This window comes from Scomber japonicus, chromosome 10 (assembly GCF_027409825.1).
Source record: "Scomber japonicus isolate fScoJap1 chromosome 10, fScoJap1.pri, whole genome shotgun sequence".
Classification (NCBI taxonomy): Eukaryota; Metazoa; Chordata; class Actinopteri; order Scombriformes; family Scombridae; genus Scomber; species Scomber japonicus.
The window spans coordinates 5901788-5922566 of record NC_070587.1 but is presented as its reverse complement, the minus strand read 5'-3'; the positions used below and the strand labels follow the sequence as shown (position 1 = coordinate 5922566).

Genomic DNA, 20779 nt, shown 5'->3' with positions numbered 1-20779 from the left:
GCTACATTACTATATAAACACGTTCCCTAGGGAGACAGTATTTATTTTGTGAGATGAATAGGTTTAGTTGCTTTTTTCACAAATATTTCAACAATGCAGCTCCACTCTTATCTTTAAAGTCCATGTAGGCCGGATATGTGTATGTGCACAACACAACGAATAACAAAATAACTATGTATGACTTGTAGAACCACAAGCTTAATTTAAACTTTTCGGAAACACTGATGAGATTCAACGCTCTCTTCAATGTAGCAACTTATATTATGCAAAAAACATGTCATCATCAGTGCGCAACCATTTACTAGGGGGAAAAAACAGGCAGTTGCTGTCATTGGTCGATCGTAGCTGTCAATCAAGTGAGCGTGTGCGTCATTTCCGTTGTCAGGTGGTGCTGTCGCTGTGGAAAGATGCGATCAGAGAAGAACGGAGGCTTTTCCTTAATTGCTCATTTCGGTAACAGAGGCTAAACAACCCGAAACCAACCCTCTATGGTCTCTTCCGTTTAAGTCAAGTTTGTCCACCGCAAACGTTTGCCCCAAGAAATGTCGACGTTGTAACGAGACAACGCAGACTTTACCCGGCGGTTTTGGCTCGAGGTAAGCGAGGTGGTTACTACGTTGCTATCTAGCTTTCTGGCACGGCTAGCCAGCTGTAATGTTACCTACTTTGTTTAAATGGCCTCCCGGCTGTTCTCGGCGTTAGATAACGTCGCTTGGCTACTAGCAGTGACATTGTAAAAACATCTCCGAAACGATCCGATACGTGCTAAAGTAGCCACTACCTAGCTCACGGCTGCTCCGTGTAGTTTGCACCGAAAGCTCAACTCCTTGTTGTGTTGTGAGCCCCTTTGTGTAGCCGGTGTGCTGCTGCTGTGGTACCGTCTTTAGCCGAGGGATTCACCCAGCTTTTTATGCTTTTTCCCTGCTTCTAAACTTGTACCTACACTCCAGCTTGGGTTAATGTTACCTCACGTAAATATACACATCGTTAAAAAAATTGTGTGTGGTTAAATGTCCGACAGCCTTGTAATGCGGTTAGTACGTGTTTTAAAACGACTCAACGCGGCCAAATACTGGTTGTTGTGGATGAAACACATTACCACCTGTCTACTCAAGTTATTAGCTATCCCTTTGAGTTTTTTTTATTTTTTTTGCACAAGTTGCAAGTCATAACGTCACGGTTTATACACCGCTCGCTGCCAAGAGCTTGAACGGTGTCCAGACCTTGTGGTCGCAAAATGGCACCAACAGCGTGTGACACTGTGTGCATTTGTAATTATATATTTTTTCTCTATTCGTCAAGTATGTTTTTTTCAAATTATTATTATTATTTTAAAGTGTGACCTTGTGACCACAGCTTTGTTGTGTGTGTGGTCAAGGACGTCGTGATTTGGGGATAGCATTAAGTTGGACAACAACTGCAGTTTAAAGGTAGGTTAGGATAGATAGCGCTAGATGTGAGTGTATGAAAGAGAGAAAGGGAAAGAGAGAGAGATGGCATGATTGATTGACATGTCGTCCAAGCAGCAGAACTGAAGCATGCATGACCTTCGAGCTGCTTCAACTCTTTGTCCGGTCATCCATTGGTTTGGATCACACTCGCATGTTTACTACCTACCTACCTACCAAGTGTCTTTTTTTTGCCTTCTTTGTCTTGTCTCGATAATACTTTGATTTTGCAATCAAGCTGATCAAGCTTGCAGAGCCAGACAAGTAGCACGGAGTCTGGTGGGTGGATCTTGAGACACCTACGTGGTTGTTTTGTTCTGATACTATTTAAGGAGCCCACATTTCTCGTGGGCACCGGCAGCGTGTCTCTCCTTTTTTTGTTGTGTGATATGATTCAGAGGCTTGTATCTGTTCTTGTCCTCCCTCTGGTACAGTCAGAGGCAGAGGCAGTCTTGCTTGCCAGATCACTGGCTGTGCAGAGAGGCACGGCAGTGTCAGAAAAGGATAGCTGTGTGCTGTCATCGCGCTGATGTCATTTAGGTCAGTGTGCATTAGTTGGTTGCATTGACCTTTGCCTTTTTTAGATGTGTTAGGGGGTTGGCGCTCTGCAGTAGTGCAGCTGGTTTTTTAGTAGGTAGATGAATAGCCATGGGTCCATTTTGCTGTGTGATGTGTTGCAATTTTCTGTCCATGAGTCAGTTACAGTGTTACAAGTCCATGCTGCATGTTGGATTGGTGGCTGCTGTGGAGAGAAGTAAATGAATACAGGGCACACTCCTAGATAACTTTTGTTGGAAATGGCCACAAATGTAATGTCAGTTTAGTTTATGATTCTGTCTGCATACTTTTAGTTAATCAAGCAGGCGTTCTCGTGCATCCAACCTACAATTTAAAATGTTTTTTTTTTGTTTTTGTTTTTTTTAATCTGTCAGCTCTGGATGCATTATGTACATGGTCACTTCTTCTAACCATTTTGGCTGCTGAATGGGGAAAAAAAGGTTTGTATCATTTCCTACCCCAGAGCCTCATGAATCGCTGTAGTTGATTATCTGTTGCTTTTCTTAGCGTAGTCTAGAGTAAGATGCTCGCTTACTATTGGCAGCGTGACTCGGTGTCACTCTGGCTTGTGCCATAAACGCTGTCAGAAAACCTCAGCTCATCAGACTCAGTGGGTGATGACTAGTGGAGATGGAGACAGATGGGCGAGAGACATGATGATGACACTGTCTGCTGTCTGGGATCACAAAAAGCCTCATGGAAGTGAGAATTCATACCAGCCCATACTGACTGCCAACTGTCCATGCCTCCGCGCCACCCCAAAAAACGCCAACTGGCGAGCGGGCGCATGATTTAGGTTTTAAAACAAGAAGATTAATAATTCATTAACAAACTCATTTTTTCTTCTTCCGTTTGCTCTACTTGCAAGACTGGTTACATATTCAGAAGTTTTTTGGCGTTACTCAGTTCTCCGCTCAGTGTCGTCTGCAGATTAAGAGGAGCTGTACATTTTATCAGTCTGAATCACCTCGCTTGTGTAGCTAAAACATTCTTTCATTTATTATCAGTCTGCGACATTTTTACTTCATGTGTCACTTTGTGTGTCATCTTTCTTGTGGACCTAATCCCAATTAGTTAATTGTACTTATTTATTTATTTTTTCATTTTTTTCATGACGCACATGTCAGAGGCTCCTTTGGTGTCGTCACCTGGACATTTAAGCATTTCTGTCCAATGGAAACTCTGGATGACAGCGGGGGTGAATCATTCCTTTCGGTTCAAGGCACTACTTCCCTGTTACGGGAAACAGATGGAGTTTCATCACATAGGAACTCGGCATCAGTAAACAAAGCATACCTCTCTTGCTCTCTGATTTCTGGAAGGTAGATCTGCTGTGGCGGTTAAAATAGTATGTGTAATGATGATGTGTCATACTGTCACTGGTTATTCTAGCGTGTGAATCAAGTTCCTTATCATAGCGTAAGGGCTTGGCTTTTTTGTGTTTGTGTGTGTGTTTCAGCCTTGTTGGTACACGCATGTCTTTTCAGAGGAAGGTCTGTGCAGATAAGCCGGCTGTACAGATTTTCAGATGAAACACACAGATTAAGAGCGGAAGGATTTTCTAAACCACGTCCACTGCAACTAAAAGCTAAAGATGAGATGAGACGCAAAAAAAAAAAGGCTTGTGTTTTTAAAAGAACCGTATGCCAGCGCAGTGAATTTCCATGAAAGCATTTTAAATTGCAGATTGTGGTACATTTGCATCGCCTGTTTGGGGGGGAGATTGAATCTGAGGTGTCACCCTTGACACCAGCAGCCATCATTCTGAATGGAGCCGTAATGGCCTCACATTCACACTGAGGTGTTGGTAAATGTGTGGGAGGGATATTTAAAATAGGCTGGGAGGAGCTGCCCTGGAGTTTACCTCTTTTCACTTGTGCTCACTCTCAGACCACTAATCAGTGCACTCTCCACCAAGCCTGCAGGACTACTGCTAAAAGCTCTGGGTATACTTTCTATTTTTAAATAGACTATTTATAAAAAGCATTGTTTGGTTACAAGTTACCAGAAATATTCGTCATCATGGTTTAAAGTATGTGTCCTTGCAGTCACATGCATGCTCTTACGCTCTAACTCGACTATCTTTAACCTGTGTACTAATCTGATTTATTCCCCCGTAGAGCTCCAGTATGTCAAAGCGGCGCTCGTCAGAGAGGGGGGCTGGAGAGACATCAGGCAGGGCCAGCAAGCTGCAATGTCCTGGGATATCTGGCAGCAACGCCAAGAGAGCCGGGCCCTTCATTCTTGGTAAGGAGGCTACTCATGTTTTGCCCGGGCCCCAAAAGTATGAAAATAGTAGCCTGTCAGAAACGCCTGTGCGGCTAAGATTGCATCTAGTGTGCATTTTTGTTTGGGTAGTGTTTTTATGTGTGGCGGGGTGCCTCTGTGTGTATGTACGCCTGAGACAAGAATGCCAAGAATTTTGCTGATCTCCATGACATCGGCCAGAAAACGTCTGAGACTGTGCCGGGGCAAGGATACCCCCCCCCCCCCCCCCCTCTCTCTCTGAAGATGTATTTCTCTCCCATGCTCTCAAATTGTTTTTCTACTACACGACTCAACTGCAGAGTGCCAAAGAAAACATTACACTAGCGGTGTTAATGGGTACAAGCACATGCAGCCTTTAATGAGTTGCAGTGAGAGCACACACTCCGGCATGGAGCCTGCCTTTTGGTCATGCAGCTGTTCCCTTTCTTATACTTGCAGGGCCTCGCCTGGGCAACTCACCAGTGCCCAGCATAGTGCAGTGTCTGGCCAGAAAGGACGGCACCGATGACTTCTATCAGCTGAAAGTAAGTGTGTCAAGTTGACTCTTTTATTGGCGTTTCCCTTTGGCACCAACACAGCAATTAAAGCACATGATTCAATAGAAAATGTAGCTAATAATTCAAAACAAAGTTGTGGTGTCCCAGTAGACTTCTGAACCTTTGACCTTCCTTTGTTGGTGTTCATTTATTGCCCCCCCCCCCCTCTTTCAGTTTGGCACAAACAACAAAACCACAGCAAGGGCAGTCCATTTATTGGGGCTATCCAATGTCTGTTACACAACGGAGGGTTATAGAAGAGGAATGGGAGGGAGGAAGGTAGCGCCCCACCTGGAATGCCAACTTTTAACCCCCAAGACCTTGTAGTGAGTCAGTGCGTGACCCTCCCCTCATACCCGTGACTACAGCGCCTCAGTGTCTGCTGCACAGCTTGTTTACTTTACATTAGGATATGAGCCACTGTTAAAGCTGTACTATTGCATTGGCTGCTCCACTCCACACACTGTAACTTCTCCCTACATGCTAAACAGATGTAAATCAGTGTCATGTCTTCAATCATGAAAAGGTTTAGCGTCAGGATTGAAGATAATCTTCAACATAAATGGTTAAATCTGTCTCCGCTGTCCGATCCTGTGCAGGCTTGACCTCTAATGTTTGCTCTGTACTCTTGTGTGCTAATGGCAGATCTTGACGCTGGAGGAGCGAGTGGACTCTGCCGGGGAGACTCAGGAGGAGAGGCAGGGGAAGATGCTGCTGCACACAGAGTACTCTCTCCTTTCTCTGCTGCACAACCAGGATGGAGTGGTGCACCATCACGGCCTCTTCCAGGTAGAATCAGCCATGCACACATTTGCCAATTTAGTTGCATGTGTGCATATATTTGTCAAATAATTAATCTCATGGTTAAATATAGAAAATAGTTCTTCTTTTTTATTTATTCATTTATTTTTATTACTCAGAACAATGTGGGCGAGTTCTGTATAACTGAGCAAGCTCAAAACGCCAACATCACCATGGAGATGTTTCTGTCACTTTCTATTCAGTTCAGATTATGGCGTCATCATAAAGTACAAGTGACAACATGCTCTTATCTGCTCAGTAATAGCAGAGGTAAGCCTGTCATTAGTCCAGCCAGCTGCTTGTATTTTCCTTATCAGGGTAGTTTCAACAGAGAAGTGAGCATACCATTAAAAGCCATATTTATCTGCAGCCGTTCTCTATTCACAGCCCCATCCATTCACAATGAGACCCCCCCCCTCACCTGTCTTCCCGTCTGCCTCCTCCTCCTCCTCTAACTTTGTTATTGTTCCATCTGCCTTCTCTCTCTCTCTCTCTCTCTCCCTCTCTCTTTGTTTTCCCTCTTTGTCTCTCTTTCACATCCTGTCTGTTCTACTCTGCCGGTGTTCTCAGAATAGCAGCATCGAGCCATGCGCTCTGATTCATTTAGGTCTGCAATATTGATTGGATTATTATAGTGCATCTTCACTGGGAGAACCAGTTTAATAATGAAAGCTTTCAGAGGTGGGCTGTGTCTAAAATAAATAAAAAATGACAACCTGATACAGAAATCAATGAGAAGTGGTGACTCTGCTTAGAGGAATGACCTTTTGTTATTCGTCCTTCACCACCCAGTGTGGAGGGGCAGATGTGTCTCATTCACATTGGCTACATGCAGGCTGTTGATTGATGACCTCTACCCTGCTTGAATCTATTTCCCTCTACGCTGAATGAATCAGCGTGATGATAGTACATGAATCAGTTTGATGCATTCAGCTTATATTGATTTGACGCAGTCAGAAAGTGCCTCTGAAATACATTACATCAACACCACTCACACTTCTCTTTGTTGTTGTTCCCCAGGATCGAGCTTACGAAATAGTGGAGGACATGGAGGCCAACAAGGTGCGCAAGATGAAGAAGCGGATCTGCCTCGTGCTAGACTGCCTGTGTGCTCATGACTTCAGTGACAAGACGGCAGATTTAATAAACCTACAGCATTATGTCATAAAGGAGAAGCGACTGAGCGAGCGCGAGGCCATAGTCATCTTCTACGATGTGGTGCGTGTGGTGGAGGCCCTACATAAGGTGAGTCTAAGGCAGGATTTAGGTGGACTACTCTAAGATAAGCTACATTTCTCTAAAGAAAAAGACTTTATCTATGACATGATCCCACAAAATACAAACGTGCACTTCTCTGTTTTCATCAATGAACAAAGCTGTCGTACTACAATGTTTTTGTCGTTTGTGGGAGAACATTTTTTGTTTGCTCGTTGCACATCCTTTCTGATTACTCATTTCCCATGCTTGTGTGCCACTCCCAGAAACAAAATGATTGTTTTGATACCAGTGATCCACTAAGCACAAACACTTTTTTTTTCTTCTCTCTGTCTGTCTCCTGCCTGCAGAAAAATATAGTGCACAGAGACCTCAAGTTGGGAAACATGGTGCTGAACAAACGGTAAGATGACACTCATTCACTCATTCGGCCTTTGATGGCCAATAGGGTTGGGTGATATTCTCAGTAGTCTTATCATCAACCTGTGAGATTGTCAATACCCAAGTAAGAGGTGGAGGGGGGCATCATTTTTTATTTAACGTTATCTTATGTTTAATATCACAATCCAAATTGTACCGATGACCTTAACTACTCTCATGGAGCGCAGAGCAAAGTTTTGGTGAGCAACGAGCAGGCATATGGAGAACAGAGATGTGATGTGGAAAAAAGTACCGCAAACTGCTTTATAATTAAAGATTTAAATATAATCACTCGTGCTGATAAACATTACAGTGGGTGCATATGCGGCTCCACCAGAAACATCTCTAAATGCACAGTTCAGTGCAGATTCTAGAGATCTTTTATAACATTTTAGTTCTGATAGTAAGTTAAATAAAATCGGCTTAGTATCGGCTTAGGAAAAAAAACAAATTGCTGATATACGATCCAATCGCCAGTCGGAACATGCCTAATGGCCAATAACATGTCTCATTAGACCGCATCAGTCATTTTAGCCTGCCAGTAAGTCATTCTGTCTCAGCTCACGTGTGAAAGAAAGGCCTCTGCTGGCCCCAGCAGGCTGTATCCTGTGTGCAGCTGGCTTTAAACCCAAGCAGAGGTCACATTCTCAGACTAAGAGTGAGCTCAGTTGAAGGAACCCAAAGCCTTTCTCTCTCATGCTTGACTCTGGATCTGTGTTGAGTAAAGGCTGATGATTCATTCCCCATAGTTGGATTTTTTTCCCTTTTTTTTTTTTTTAAGTGAAGGGTGGACTGGACTCTGGTGCAAAACAGAAAAGAATATGCCCACTGTTTTGTTCTCAGTGGGAGAGACGCGCGTTTGGGGTGGCGGGGTGCAACAGGACCCCGGTGAGTGCATCTCAGGTCACAGCTGCAGTTCAGACAGGCGCTGCGGAATTAAAAAAACTACTCATCTGTAAAGCCCTCTCAAAACATATGTATGAATGTGTGAGAGAGATAGTTTGTGTATTAGGGGGTGAAAGCCACTTTCAAAGTGTGAATATTAATTTAAGAGCTGCGTCCAACAATTATTTTCTTTATTGATTAATCTGCTCATTATCTTTTTTATTAATCGATTAGTCGTTCGGTCCATAAAATGTCAGAAAATAGTGAAAATGTGAGTCACTGTATCCAAAAGCCCAAGATATCATCCTCAAATGTCTTGTTTAGTTCACAACACGTTGAGTTGAGACAACACAACGGTATTCAGTTAAATGTTTAAAGTACTTACAAAAACTTTGGACTTCATCTTAAAAAATGACTTGATTATCAAAGTAATTGTTGATTAATTTAATAGTTGACGAATGTAATCATTAATTGTTGCACTCTAATGAATTTATCAGAGTTGAGAGGAATTCTTTCAGCTTCTGCATTAATCCTATGGTGGGTTGCCTCTGAACAGCAGAGTTATGCTTCCACAGTCTTGTAGATGCTGATTTAACATCCCACAAAGCCAGTCTTTTCATTTGGAAAGACAAGACTAACACCGACACACTCTCGTGTTCCTACGCATGCTCGCACACACCTTCACAGCCAAACATCTAGTACGCTTGCATCACAAGCACCAGTGATCCTAATCACAGAGTTGTCCACAGTCTACTCCTCGTACATGAGCTGCATGTGTGAGTACATGTATTGAGATGTCACTTCCCCGGCTTATCTTTTCACCACATAAACACTTTGCATCTCAGGCATCACAGCCCGTTGCCTCTACCAGCAGCAGCAGCAGCAGCAAGCAGCAGCAGCAGCAGTAGTGGCGGTGATGAAACAGGAGAGTGTTTTGGTCAGGGGAGGAGGGTGGCGGGGAGCTGAGCAGATGAGCGGAACACTCCGTCCCAGCTGGAGACAAAGGAGAGGCCTGCCAAAGGCCCCATAGCTCAGCGCTGACTCACACCACAATGCACGTCACACACACACACTCACTCACTCACTCACACACAAACACACATGCATGTGCACACACATAGTCATCATTTATTTACCCTCTACTCTGCTTTTTCTATGTGTTCTTTTACACCCGAGTCCCCTTCCTGCTTTTATTGTCTTTATGATTTGTTCCCATTTTGTCATATCCTTTATTCTTTTCACTTTTTCCTGTCTCCTGCATGCATCATACTTTGCTTAGTTGCATGTTTCCTCCATCACTCCACCCTGAACATGTATGAATGTACAGTCAGAATGGGAAGGACAATAAAGAGATGGACTCATCCCAAAATCCCCTGTCTTTCTCTTCCTCCTCCTCCTCCTCCTCCTCCTGCTTCTTCTTGTTGTCACTCTGGGAAAGGCACCGATGCCATCAACAAGCTCAGCAGTTTATGCAAGAATGATGCGATTTCCTCTTGCACAGCCAGCTGTTATGAAAGCAGGATGTCATAAATCAATCTGCAGCATTGTTGACTATGTATGTTGGAGCTGTATTGACCCCCTACATTTTAAATGTACGTCTAAAAGGCCATAACCATTCACAGAGAAACACGCTGCAGCAAGGGGTTCCTGTCACTTTACATCAGGAATATTGTATTTTGAATAAAAATGGGGTGAAAAAGAAAAACAGAGCAGAAAAATTAATATTCTTGTAAATGCTGATATCACCTTTTTGAAACATGCAAATGGGTTAAATAATAATCTGCTGAGATGAAATAATATGCACATTAGATATCAAAGTTAAAACATTTGCTGCAGTAAAGTTTCAGTTTCAGTGAAAACCTCCAAATCATTACTTCCCAACATTTCTGAGAAATGAAATATGCTGGTCTCAGAAAAGGTTGCCCTGCGTTTAACCCCGTTTCTCGTCAGCTGGTGTATTTTCAGCAAAATGTTGCTGGGAGAGAGGAGAAGTTCGCGGGGGGGCGGTGTTTAGGTTTCTGGTTTCCTGACAACCTGGGGTCACATGACCAGGAAGCAGCAATGGTGTGGTCTCCTTAGTCCTCAGGGACCCTTGGCTCATGAGGCAAACATGCAATTTCATTTACCCAATCTCCGGTGCAAGAATAGAAGCCTGGGTCGTGATGCACACAGACAAAAGAACAGACTCCATAAAGGAAGCTTTTATGTTGAGGGTCCTTGAAGCATTGCGCTCTGTTCCTCTGGCCCATCCTTCTGCAGATCACAAGGACGCTATATGGTTAGAGACTCGGATCAGAAAAGCTGTTGATGGGTTGAATCACATAAGCAGCTGGAAATTATGTGGACCTCACGTTCTCTATGGGAAGATTGAGATCGGAACATTTGGTCGAGCGTTTGAGAGGAATTGGCTCCAGACGTTGTAATGGGAGCAGCGAGTGTGTGTGTGTGTGATGGAGCAGGGTGTGAAAGTGAGAGAGAATAAGGGAAGCTGTTGACCTAAGGCTTTTTAGAAAGCGGATGTGGGTGAGGAGCGTGATCCAGAGAGGACCCGGGCTGTAGACCGTGGCTTCTTTTGTGTGCACTCATGTGCTCTTGAGTGCATTTCTGTGTGTGTGCTCTGGGGTGTGCGTGTTTAGCATGGGAGTGATTGTGTGGGTGCACTTGAAGTTGCGCATTTGTGTACATATTTTAAATCTTCATGAGCTTTATATATTCGTTTGCCAGCCCATCACCATTGAGGCTGAGTCATCAAGACAATTATCCCAAGCCACAGGTTGACTCATATGTTTGTCAAAGTGTGGCTTTTTTATTTTCTCTTTCTCCTCTAAAAGAACACAGTGATACAGAACAGTCTACAGTCCCTTGGCTTTAATACTGTTAGGTTTCACTGTGCCACGAGCAAACTCAATTTACCTTGATGAGTCAGACAAAATATAGTGCCACATTGTTTCCACAGAAACCAAATTAATCAAACATCACTGCTAACAGCAGAAGCCCTTCACAGACTTTGAAGCGCCAGTGTGTCTTGATCTTGTTTTCAAAATGTCTAACGCCGTCGGCTAAAACAGTTGATGATAAACTTACTTTGCGTAGAGCATCTTAGTTTACAGAAAGCTTTACAGGAAGACGCAGAAAAGAAAAAAAGTTGCATAAAAAAATAATCTACGAAAGATCCCTAATGCACGGCTGACCAAGAGTTTAGAGGCCCACGTGGTAAAAACAGTCACTGTGGTTGAAGAGTCTCTGCTGATGCTTTAAAGAACAAATCCGCTCTATATTTGTGCAAATGTAGTAGTACTTACGTGTATCAAAGATGAAGGACATCTTGCTGATAAAAACTCTTTTGCACAGTTTAAATGTTGTCAATAGTTGCAAAGGTCTGAGGATCAATAACAGATATCTTTCTGTGAGATGAACCTGCATGCTTAAAAATAGAGAATAAAGCAGCTGCTGCAGATGTGTGGAGTCAGACGGATAATCTTAATCATTTATTAAATCAAAGCAAACACATTTTGAGGAATATACAGCACACAGGGAGACGTCCACACAGTTTTAATAGTCTTCTTTATTCTTTCAATGCATCTATAGTACAAGGACATGGGAGACTTTCCCTCTAATACGGGTTTGCATAGTCCTGTTTTGCATCTGGCAATCATGAGATAGTGATGTGTTTTTAAGGCCCAGTGAACCGTAACATTGTTAAAACAACGAGGCATGCTAGCAAGTTCTCCCTGTCTCTGTCAGCCTGTGTTTACTTCATGCTCGGTACTGTGACTGTGCGGTGTTTCACATCTTAACTTACACGATGAGTAAGACTGCTTTGCCACTAAGCATTCGCCATAGTTTGATCAAGTTAAAGGGGAGAATACTGAAAGTGCGGATCTTTGGAAATTTTACAATTTGATTCTAGTAGTAATGTAGTAATTCAAGAAGTATAAAAGGTATTCATCAGGTGTGTGTGTGTGTGTGCCTGCAGGACCCACAGAATCACCATCACCAACTTCTGCTTGGGAAAACACCTGGTGAGCGAGGACGACCTGCTGAAAGACCAGAGAGGAAGTCCGGCCTACATCAGCCCTGATGTATTAAGTGGTGAGTGAAAAACAAGACTTTTTTTTTTTTTTTTTTCCTTTTTAAAGCACAACAAAGGTGTTTTCAGACAACATGACATTTGTTTATGTGTGGTTTATATCAACCAGTGTGCCTGTGCGAGCACTGGTGTGAAAACCATCCTCATTGCCTCAAATTTGATGCTGTCCAGTGTTAAATGTGAAATAGGATTTATTGTTAAGTGTAGTCACCGCAAGAGATACACACTTGTCTGTATTTCCTTTAATGGCAGTCTTTAAAGGCCAGCAGCTCCCGTTAGAATAGTGACCCTCGTTGATCCGGGTCCAGATGGAATCCTGGGATTCTTTTAAAAGGGCATTGCGTAACATTTAGCAGTCAGTCTTGTGTTTGATTTTCCGGTTATTAGGCAACAAGAAAGAGCTTGTGTTGCAATCGTGGACTGACAAAAGCTAGGAATAGCTTCTTTTTTTTCAGTCGTTGTTTGTGTAATCACTGTGATGTTGCATTTTCTCATGGTATGTGTCTGCAAAGGAAGCAGTTTCCTCTTTGTAAGAGACAGTTTCTTTGTCTATGAAAAGCGGAAATCCATTTTTATTGTTCAGCTCATTAGTCAAGAGTAAAATGTGCAGACTTGAGTAGCACACACTGATCACGTTGATGCCGCAAGCTCTTGATGACAGACCGTTTAAACATTAATTTCCAGAGCTTCATCTTGAACAGCGTAGAAGATTTTAAACAGGAGTTGTTCACCTTCAGCCACTCAAACTGTAGATAAAATCCGGGCATGTATATCAGCATAACGTGACAGGCACACAATTAAACAGAGCTTCAGTGACTCACACAATGATGACTCACTGGAGGGAAACTACTCCCATCTAACCCCTTCCCCTCCCATCCCCTGCCTGTTTCAGTGTGTGTGTATGTGTATGTGTGTGTGACAAGCTTTAACATAATTGCTTGCTGCTGTTGCTGCCGCCTGCCTGGCTGTAGTAACACTGCCTATATTCTCGCACAGCCATGATGCCCCCCTGCCCCACTGGCTCTAGTTCATTCATCACCAGTCCATGGCTAATTTAATGACCTAGGGTTCATTATAAAATCAGTTTTGCAATTTCAAAAGACCATGGTGTGCTGGAAATTTCTTGGAAGTTTAATGGATATGGAGTCAACGCTCGTGTTTGTCTTTGCTCATCTTGTTAATCATTACACTTGGTGACTTGTCAAGAATTGAACTTGTTGATCACCAATGAGTCACACAGGGTAAAAGGTGTTATTGCCCCAAATAAAATGTTGATTTCATGCTTTTATGGCTTTTATGGCCAGCGGAGGATAGTTAAGCACTTTGTTTTTATCATTTAAATAGTTACATGTGTGGATATCAAATGCTTATCCTACACCCTCTCTATCTTAATCACAGGTCGGCCGTACCGTGGTAAACCCAGCGACATGTGGGCTCTTGGTGTGGTCCTGTTCACCATGCTATATGGCCAGTTCCCCTTTTATGACAGCATACCTCAAGAGCTCTTCCGTAAGATCAAGGCTGCTGAATACTCTATCCCAGAGTGAGTACTTTCCCTGTCTACGTATCTGTGTTTGGAGGTTTATCCAGAGCAATGTAACTGAACTGATCTCACAACCTAATGTATGAAACACATTTACTGTAGTTTGTACTGTTTGTCCTCTGTTCTGTGGTGCAGAGTTACAAATGAGTTAATAAAATCAGTTTTTACAGAAGACTGTTACAGAATATTTTTGAGCATGTGACAACAGACTGCATGGCTTTCAGACCTTCAAATGAAATACAAATGTTTCTAAACAAACTGTTTTAATGTGAAACATTTGCTGCAATTTACCACATTTTTATCACCAGGCTCAACATGAAGCAATAATGGCAGTGTAATCTTTCAATACAGGCTTTGTTGACTTGTGACTTATGGTCACATTTTGCCAATAAAACTGTCCCTTGCTGTTCTCCCTCCACCTCCTCACAGGGATGGTCGAGTGTCAGAGAACACGGTGTGCCTGATCCGTAAGCTGCTGGTGCTGGATCCTCAGCAGAGGCTGACTGCAGGAGAGGTGCTGGAGTCGCTCAGTGCCATCATTGCCTCATGGTAATTGCTCCCCCTGCTGGATGTTAGAATCATTACATTAAAATGGGTTGATTCTCATGTCTGGGTTTATTTTTTGTGTACAACAGGCATGCCCAAACTATTCCATAAAGGGCTGTGTGCCTGCAGGTTTTTGTTCCAACCAATCAAGAGCATACAATTCAACCAATCAATGGCCTGAAGCCTGAGATCAGCTCATTAAATGAATCAAGCCCGGTGTGCTCCTGTTTGGTTGGAATGAAAACCTGCAGCCACACGGACCTGTATGGAATAGCTTGGACATCCCTGGTGTGAAATGTCTACTACTAGATGCCACAGTTTCATTGTCTGCACACTGTACGTGTATTCTGTACGTGTATTCTGATTGCACATTGGCCATTTAAACTTGTCAGGCTCACCTTTGTTAATAATCATCCTTTTTGTAAATCACAGGCAGTCTGTGTCGTCGTTGAGTGGCCCTCTGCAGGTTGTGCCTGACATTGATGATCAAGTCAATCACTCAGAACATCTGCAAGAGGTAAGGTTGTTTGCTTTGCTTTCCCTTACATTATGTTTACGTTATTTTTTTCTGATTGTATTTATATTAGCACAAACGTTGCATCACATTGACTAGTAGAGATATAGGGAAAAAATAGATTCTTAGATGCATCATAATTTAGACGTGGATGATTCTGCATCAATTCACAAAAGTCAAAAATCTGTTTTCCAAATTATAGTCAATAATGTGATGTTGACAAAGAAAAAGTTGCAACTCAGCTGCTAGAGCAGTGGAGCACCCAGACAGTCTATAGCATGCACATCCTAGAGTTCATCTTCACAAAAGGCAGCAGTTTCAAGCATTTTTTTGATTTAATGACTAAATAATTACCTTATGAGAGAAATACATGAAGTATATTGTTCCTTCAAATGAATTAATCAAATCTAGTTAACTTTTTAAAATTAAAAGTCTGCAGACTATTTATCTCTGCCGGTTATGTTTCATATTGTATTTCATTGGACTAAGAACTGTGCAAAAGTAAATCATGTATAGAAATAAAAAATACATCTAGATGTGCCAATAATCATTTTGTCATCACATTGTAGCCCTGTGAATCGAATCATGAGGTGTCTAAAGATTTCCATTCCAATGCAGTAATACAGAAAATTGAAACTGAATATGTTTTGTTCTTCCAGGCCAAGGTGATTGAAGAGTCTTCACAGTACGAGTTTGAGAACTATATGCGCCAGCAGCTGCTGCTGGCTGAAGAGAAGAACACTATCCATGAGGCCAAGAGCTTTCTCACCAAGCGTCAGTTTGGCAGCATCCCACCTGTAAGGCGCCTGGGCCACGACGCCCAGCCTGTCAGTCCCTTAGATGCTGCCATCCTGGCACAGCGTTTCCTCCGGAAGTAGACCTCAGCCACCCATCTCAGAGTCTCTGGCCTCCCCAGGGAGTAAAGCGACCTGCGGAGTCCGGAGAAGACTGAGGATAAGCCCCAAAACTGAACTCGCATAAATGGGGCCCAGCCCAAACCAGGGCATAGACGGCCCCATATGTTGGTGGGCTTTGGGCAAGCTAGGTGGAACAGGCATGAGGAGGGTACCAGAACAAACTGCCAACCCAGAACTTGACTCCCCATGTCTGAGATCCTCCAGTGAAACATGAAACGGCCTGGAGGAAGATCCGAACCAAAGGTTCCTTGCCCTCAGGTCACCCACAGTCAGATCTCACTGTGCAACTTACCTGATGGCACAGTTGCACACAGGCCTAACACAAGGCTCTGCCTGGAGCGTTGCAGAGAATATTTACCCCATATTCCTCATCCTCCTTCGAGATCAACGTACTTTAACACTTTCCCATCAACTCTGGATCTCCTGAGCAATACAGGACCAGAATCATGTAGCAACCCCTTCTCTTCCTAGTGGTTAATGGTATTGCCTCAAGTCAGATCACCTGATCACAGATGTCACTTCTCTATACCTCCATTCCACCCTCCTCCTCTCACTCCTTCCTCTTCCTCTCTGCCGTTTTCCTGTATCTCAAATGATCCAGACTGGTCCTGTCTGTAACTCTGACTTCAAATCAATCTACCTCTCTGTCTCTCCTCTCTGTTGGTAAACCATGCTCACTGTTCTGAGACAAGGGATTGTAACGATGGAGTCTTGATGCCACCAGTGACATAAAGCATTAATGTTTTCTGTCTGAGTGATAATGCTTTGAAACCATCTCAGTGGTTTTGAAAAATCTGAATAAGCTTTTTATCATATTTACCTTAATGAGTAGCATTTTATCCCTACCTTTGGCATTGAAGATATTGAATATCAAAGTATGTGTACAAGCATTCTCTGATATTTGCAGAACGCATTGTCTCCTGCTTTTTGCTCATCCCTGTGGAAATCTATTTTTAGCATCTAGGCAGCTAGTGTGAGGTACCTGGAAGTCACAATGCCAAGAACTGAAAGCGGAAAAACTGTTGGATCCTCCATGCCAAGGCATATTGATGGTAACGCTTCCTCAGTGCCATTATAGTGAAGATCAGGCACTGTCATGTTTCTATTGCCAAAAATCATGTCTTAAAATGATTCTTAGCCAAGGAAATGGTACCCACAGCCTCTTTCAGAATCAAATGGCTTCCAGGTATTCCAACTTCCCTTTTTCTCTTTATCAAGACAGATCATGGGACAAGTGTTTCCTTTTTTTTTCAGTATGAATGTGAACTGTCATTCAACGCTTTGATACATCTGCAGTATCACATGTGTTTGTGTGTGCGTGTGTGCGTGTGCGTGTGTGTGTGTGTGTGTGTGTGTGTGTTTCTGGCCAGGGTCTGCAGAGCTGTCGAACCTCTGACAGACGCAGACCCTTTAAGCTATCCTCCAATCTTTTGTGTTCTGTTATCTGGCCTGCCGCCTCCGTGGCAGACACTGTGAAAACCAGAGCAGGCTTTGCAAAGACAGGGCTTGACTGAATGTTTTACTGAGTCATGGATGCCTAGTAAAGATTGAAAAGTATCACATATCTATTGCCATTCTCAAGCCCTCTGTCTAGCTACATGCTTGTACATGCTTGTATTATCCCACTATAGGCTCATTAAGAGACTAGCTGGTGGCTGGTAATCGATACTGTAATATTTCATAGAGAAATGAAAATACAGATTCATAGGTTTTAAGTTTAGTTGCTGGGTTGTCTTGGCTTTTGATGCGTTCTTCTCTTTTTATCAAAGTGTTTCTTCAAACCATGGCAAAGCTACTAACCAGTGACTGTTAGACATCTGTACACTGCAACTTGCCTTTGCGTATTGGTACCTGCTTTAGGCTATCTAGACTTCTTCCTATTTATATTCATACTTTTTGCATGATCATAGGCTCTGGAATATTTTCAAATGTATTTCTTTCTTTTCTCCTTGTAATTCATGTTGATTTATTTATTCACTTGTGTAGACTTTTCCCCCAAACCACTGGGGCTTGTATCACTGACTGTGATTAGTCAAAATTTCCTTCCAATGGAAATGTCTATTAAGACTAGGTGTAACTTAAGCCAGTGACACACGCCCTGAATCTCTTTAAGTGTTGTTAACTCCAACCATGGTTCTACTTTAGCCATCTCATTCTGATTCTTTCAGCCACATTCATGAAAGAGTAGCATCTGTTTTTTTTTTCTTGTTCCTTTTTGGATTCCAAAATCATTTTCTTGCCATTTTGCCACAAAGTCTGTGGTCAACTTAAGCTACACTAATAACGAGACTGACTTTTGCATAGTTCTATTTTTTACAAAATACAAAAATGATACTCGCACATTATTTTGATTTATGGGAGGGTTTTTTGTAGTGTTTTTTCCCCTTATCATTAACCCCAAATCCCCCACACAAGGTTGCTCTCTCTGGTCAGTATGTAAATATGTACCATCATGACTGCGCCAGTCGTATTGTATGTAGTTCTACCCAGCGAGATACCAACTCTGTTTCAACACATGCCTATTGACGTGCATTATAGGCCACGTTGGCCATCAACCACCACATCCGGAGGCTAAAATAATATGTCAAGAGAGCTGTTGGCTTTCTCCCACCTCAATGTGAATTTCATGGGTATACAGCAGTATTGTAGTAGTCTAGGTTGTTCATCAGAAAAGGAGGGTGTTTCACCAACACCATAGCCATCGCTGAATGCTGACATTAAGTGATCGTCTGTGGAAAGTGTCTTACGCCATCTTCCATGAGGCCCAGTATAGCCCAGCTACAGAATAGTAACTAGAGGTTCAATATACCCTTGATGTAGATGTTATTACCTGTCCCCCCTCCTTAATCAAAAAGTGTTTCACTTTCTAGCTAGTGGATTGTACCACATTCAATGTTTGTTGGACAGAGTTGTATTGGTAGACTGCAATGTGGATTGAAAAGCATGGAAATAGTGTGAGGTTAAACTCTGTGTAAAACATGTGAGTGTTGCATGATTTTGAATTTGCAAGGTGTGCCGGAGTAACAAACTCTTTTGGGTCTTACAGGAAACTCTAAAGCAAAAATTGATATACAATTGGATAGTAGCAAAATTGTCAGTAATTTTCATAAAGTTCAGTTTTTATTATTTTTCTCCCTGCTTCTAAAGTCAAAGGTCTTCAGTATATAACCAATATATTGTTGACTGTTTCAACTGGAAACTTGGTGTAGGATATGATATGTGTAGTTAAAAACCCAATGGGATAATTTGTTCTAAGCTGCTTGGTCAGAAATGGGCATCTAGATACAGAAAACTGCGTAATTGTACAGATGAAAAACACGTTTGTATAAAAAACATATTTTTCTACTTCATCAGATCTCTACATGCATGTCAGCAATAAACTTTGATATGGAAACGTTAACATTTGTGTTGCCTCTGTATTGTAACACTTCCTTTTACCACCAGTAGGTGGAGCAGTTTGTAAAAAAATGACACTAAAGCCAGCAGTAGAAGTATTTTCAGTGTTGGCTTTTTGTGATGAATGTTTTTCTTTGTTGTCTTCCACATATTTCTCTAGCAGATGTGGACAATACAGTCTACAGAAAATATTGTACTTCTGTGCCAGTCATCTGTATGTGCCTCTTCATGATGAGGTCTCAGGCCTTTGGGGGTGAAACCTGCATAATGAATGAACAGAATATAGAATAATCAGCTCTCTGTGCATCTATACCGTCTCCATCATGCGGTGAGTGGGGTTTTGGACCAGACCAAAGTAGACATGCTCAAACAGGAAGCCTCCTGCTGATTCTGACAGCACTGCAGGACACTGGGCCGCTCTGCTGATCCCCCACCTCACCTCAGGCCTTCAAATTCAAACACCCTCTTGTGTAGGCCATTAATTCCGTTAGAAATCATGTTATGGCTGCCAAAATAAACACATGGAAATCTCATAAGTAAGACAGACACATTGGATTATTTCAGTGATAATGACATGTGCAAATGTTGCATGAACAGTCACTGTATACTGTAATACTGTAGAATCAGCTTTTTAGTCCTTGATAAACACCTACACGTGTCTACATTATACCAGAAAGATAAAGCACAGAAGTTTCTCCTATTAAAGGCTGGGAGTTAAATTTGCAGACAAATCAAAGTACTGAACTGGTGCGTCACATGTTGCAGATCAGTTTCAGTGAACCACTAGTTACTAAAAGCAGAACTCTTGTGATGACTCACTCAAACAAATAATCCAGTTCAGAGTAACCTTTCCCACCCTTTTGAGAGCTTGTCACATTTGGGTTTCTCCACTGGATTGTTACACCCCCTCTTCCTTCTCCGTGTCAAGCTGGGCTGAGATCTCCAGGGTCAAAGTTCCACAGATGCTTTGTCCCTATAAACTACAACCAGCTGGCCTTAAGGAGGTCCATCCTGGATTTGTGTGTGTCTCAAACAAACAATTGTTCATTAAAGACTACGTAAGACATCAACAATGTTCTTACTAAATTACCTTAGAGAGCATTACGTATTCACTTTCAATGGAGGAGAGCCGGATTTATCCAGCTGGACATGGATGACAAAGGATAAGCAAGGTTGCACATTTCCAGATGTGTGTATGCAGCAGTATTGTCGCAGCTTTGTGTGTGTATATTTTACAAGTAGCTGTGTATTGAACTGTTAAAAATGTATTGGAAAAAAAATTATCTAAAGTGCACAGCTGCATCTGCGTTGTATATTACTTTGTGTTTATGTCTGTGGGAGCGTGTGAATGTGTGTCTCCAGCTGTGTCCAACATGCTAGCACTTTATGGCCTTTCATGACAGACACTTGAGCAAAACACACACAGCACTTAAAGGCCCCGAAGTTTATGCAAAAACAAAATGTGACTAGTTACATGTTCCCACAACTTCCTAAAGCAAGGTCACATGAGATCAGATGATCAATGCCTCAAAGATTTTATGCAGTTGAGTGATTATTGTCTGGTTGCAGTTCCACCTCCGAGCATGTGTCTCTGCTGGCTGATGATAATGTCTGGCCTGGTCTAGTCAGTGTATACTCGTTC

General features: G+C 42.5%; 1 protein-coding gene across 2 annotated transcripts; it reads left to right on the top strand.

The window, feature by feature from the left end:
* The first annotated feature begins 414 nt into the window (after positions 1 to 414).
* Positions 415 to 19141, top strand: stk40 (serine/threonine kinase 40). Of its 2 annotated transcripts, none has more exons than XM_053327562.1 (11): positions 415 to 596; positions 4127 to 4253; positions 4713 to 4798; positions 5456 to 5599; positions 6632 to 6856; positions 7177 to 7229; positions 12108 to 12223; positions 13620 to 13764; positions 14194 to 14313; positions 14743 to 14827; positions 15484 to 19141. In XM_053327562.1, the coding sequence occupies exons 2-11, from the start codon at positions 4136 to 4138 to the stop codon at positions 15700 to 15702; spliced, it is 1311 nt and encodes a 436-aa protein (XP_053183537.1). In that variant the 5' UTR covers positions 415 to 596; positions 4127 to 4135; the 3' UTR covers positions 15703 to 19141. The 2 variants fall into 2 exon arrangements, with proteins under 2 accessions (XP_053183537.1, XP_053183538.1); XM_053327563.1 differs by lacking the exon at positions 415 to 596 and adding an exon at positions 3713 to 3952.
* The last annotated feature ends 1638 nt before the right edge of the window (positions 19142 to 20779 follow it).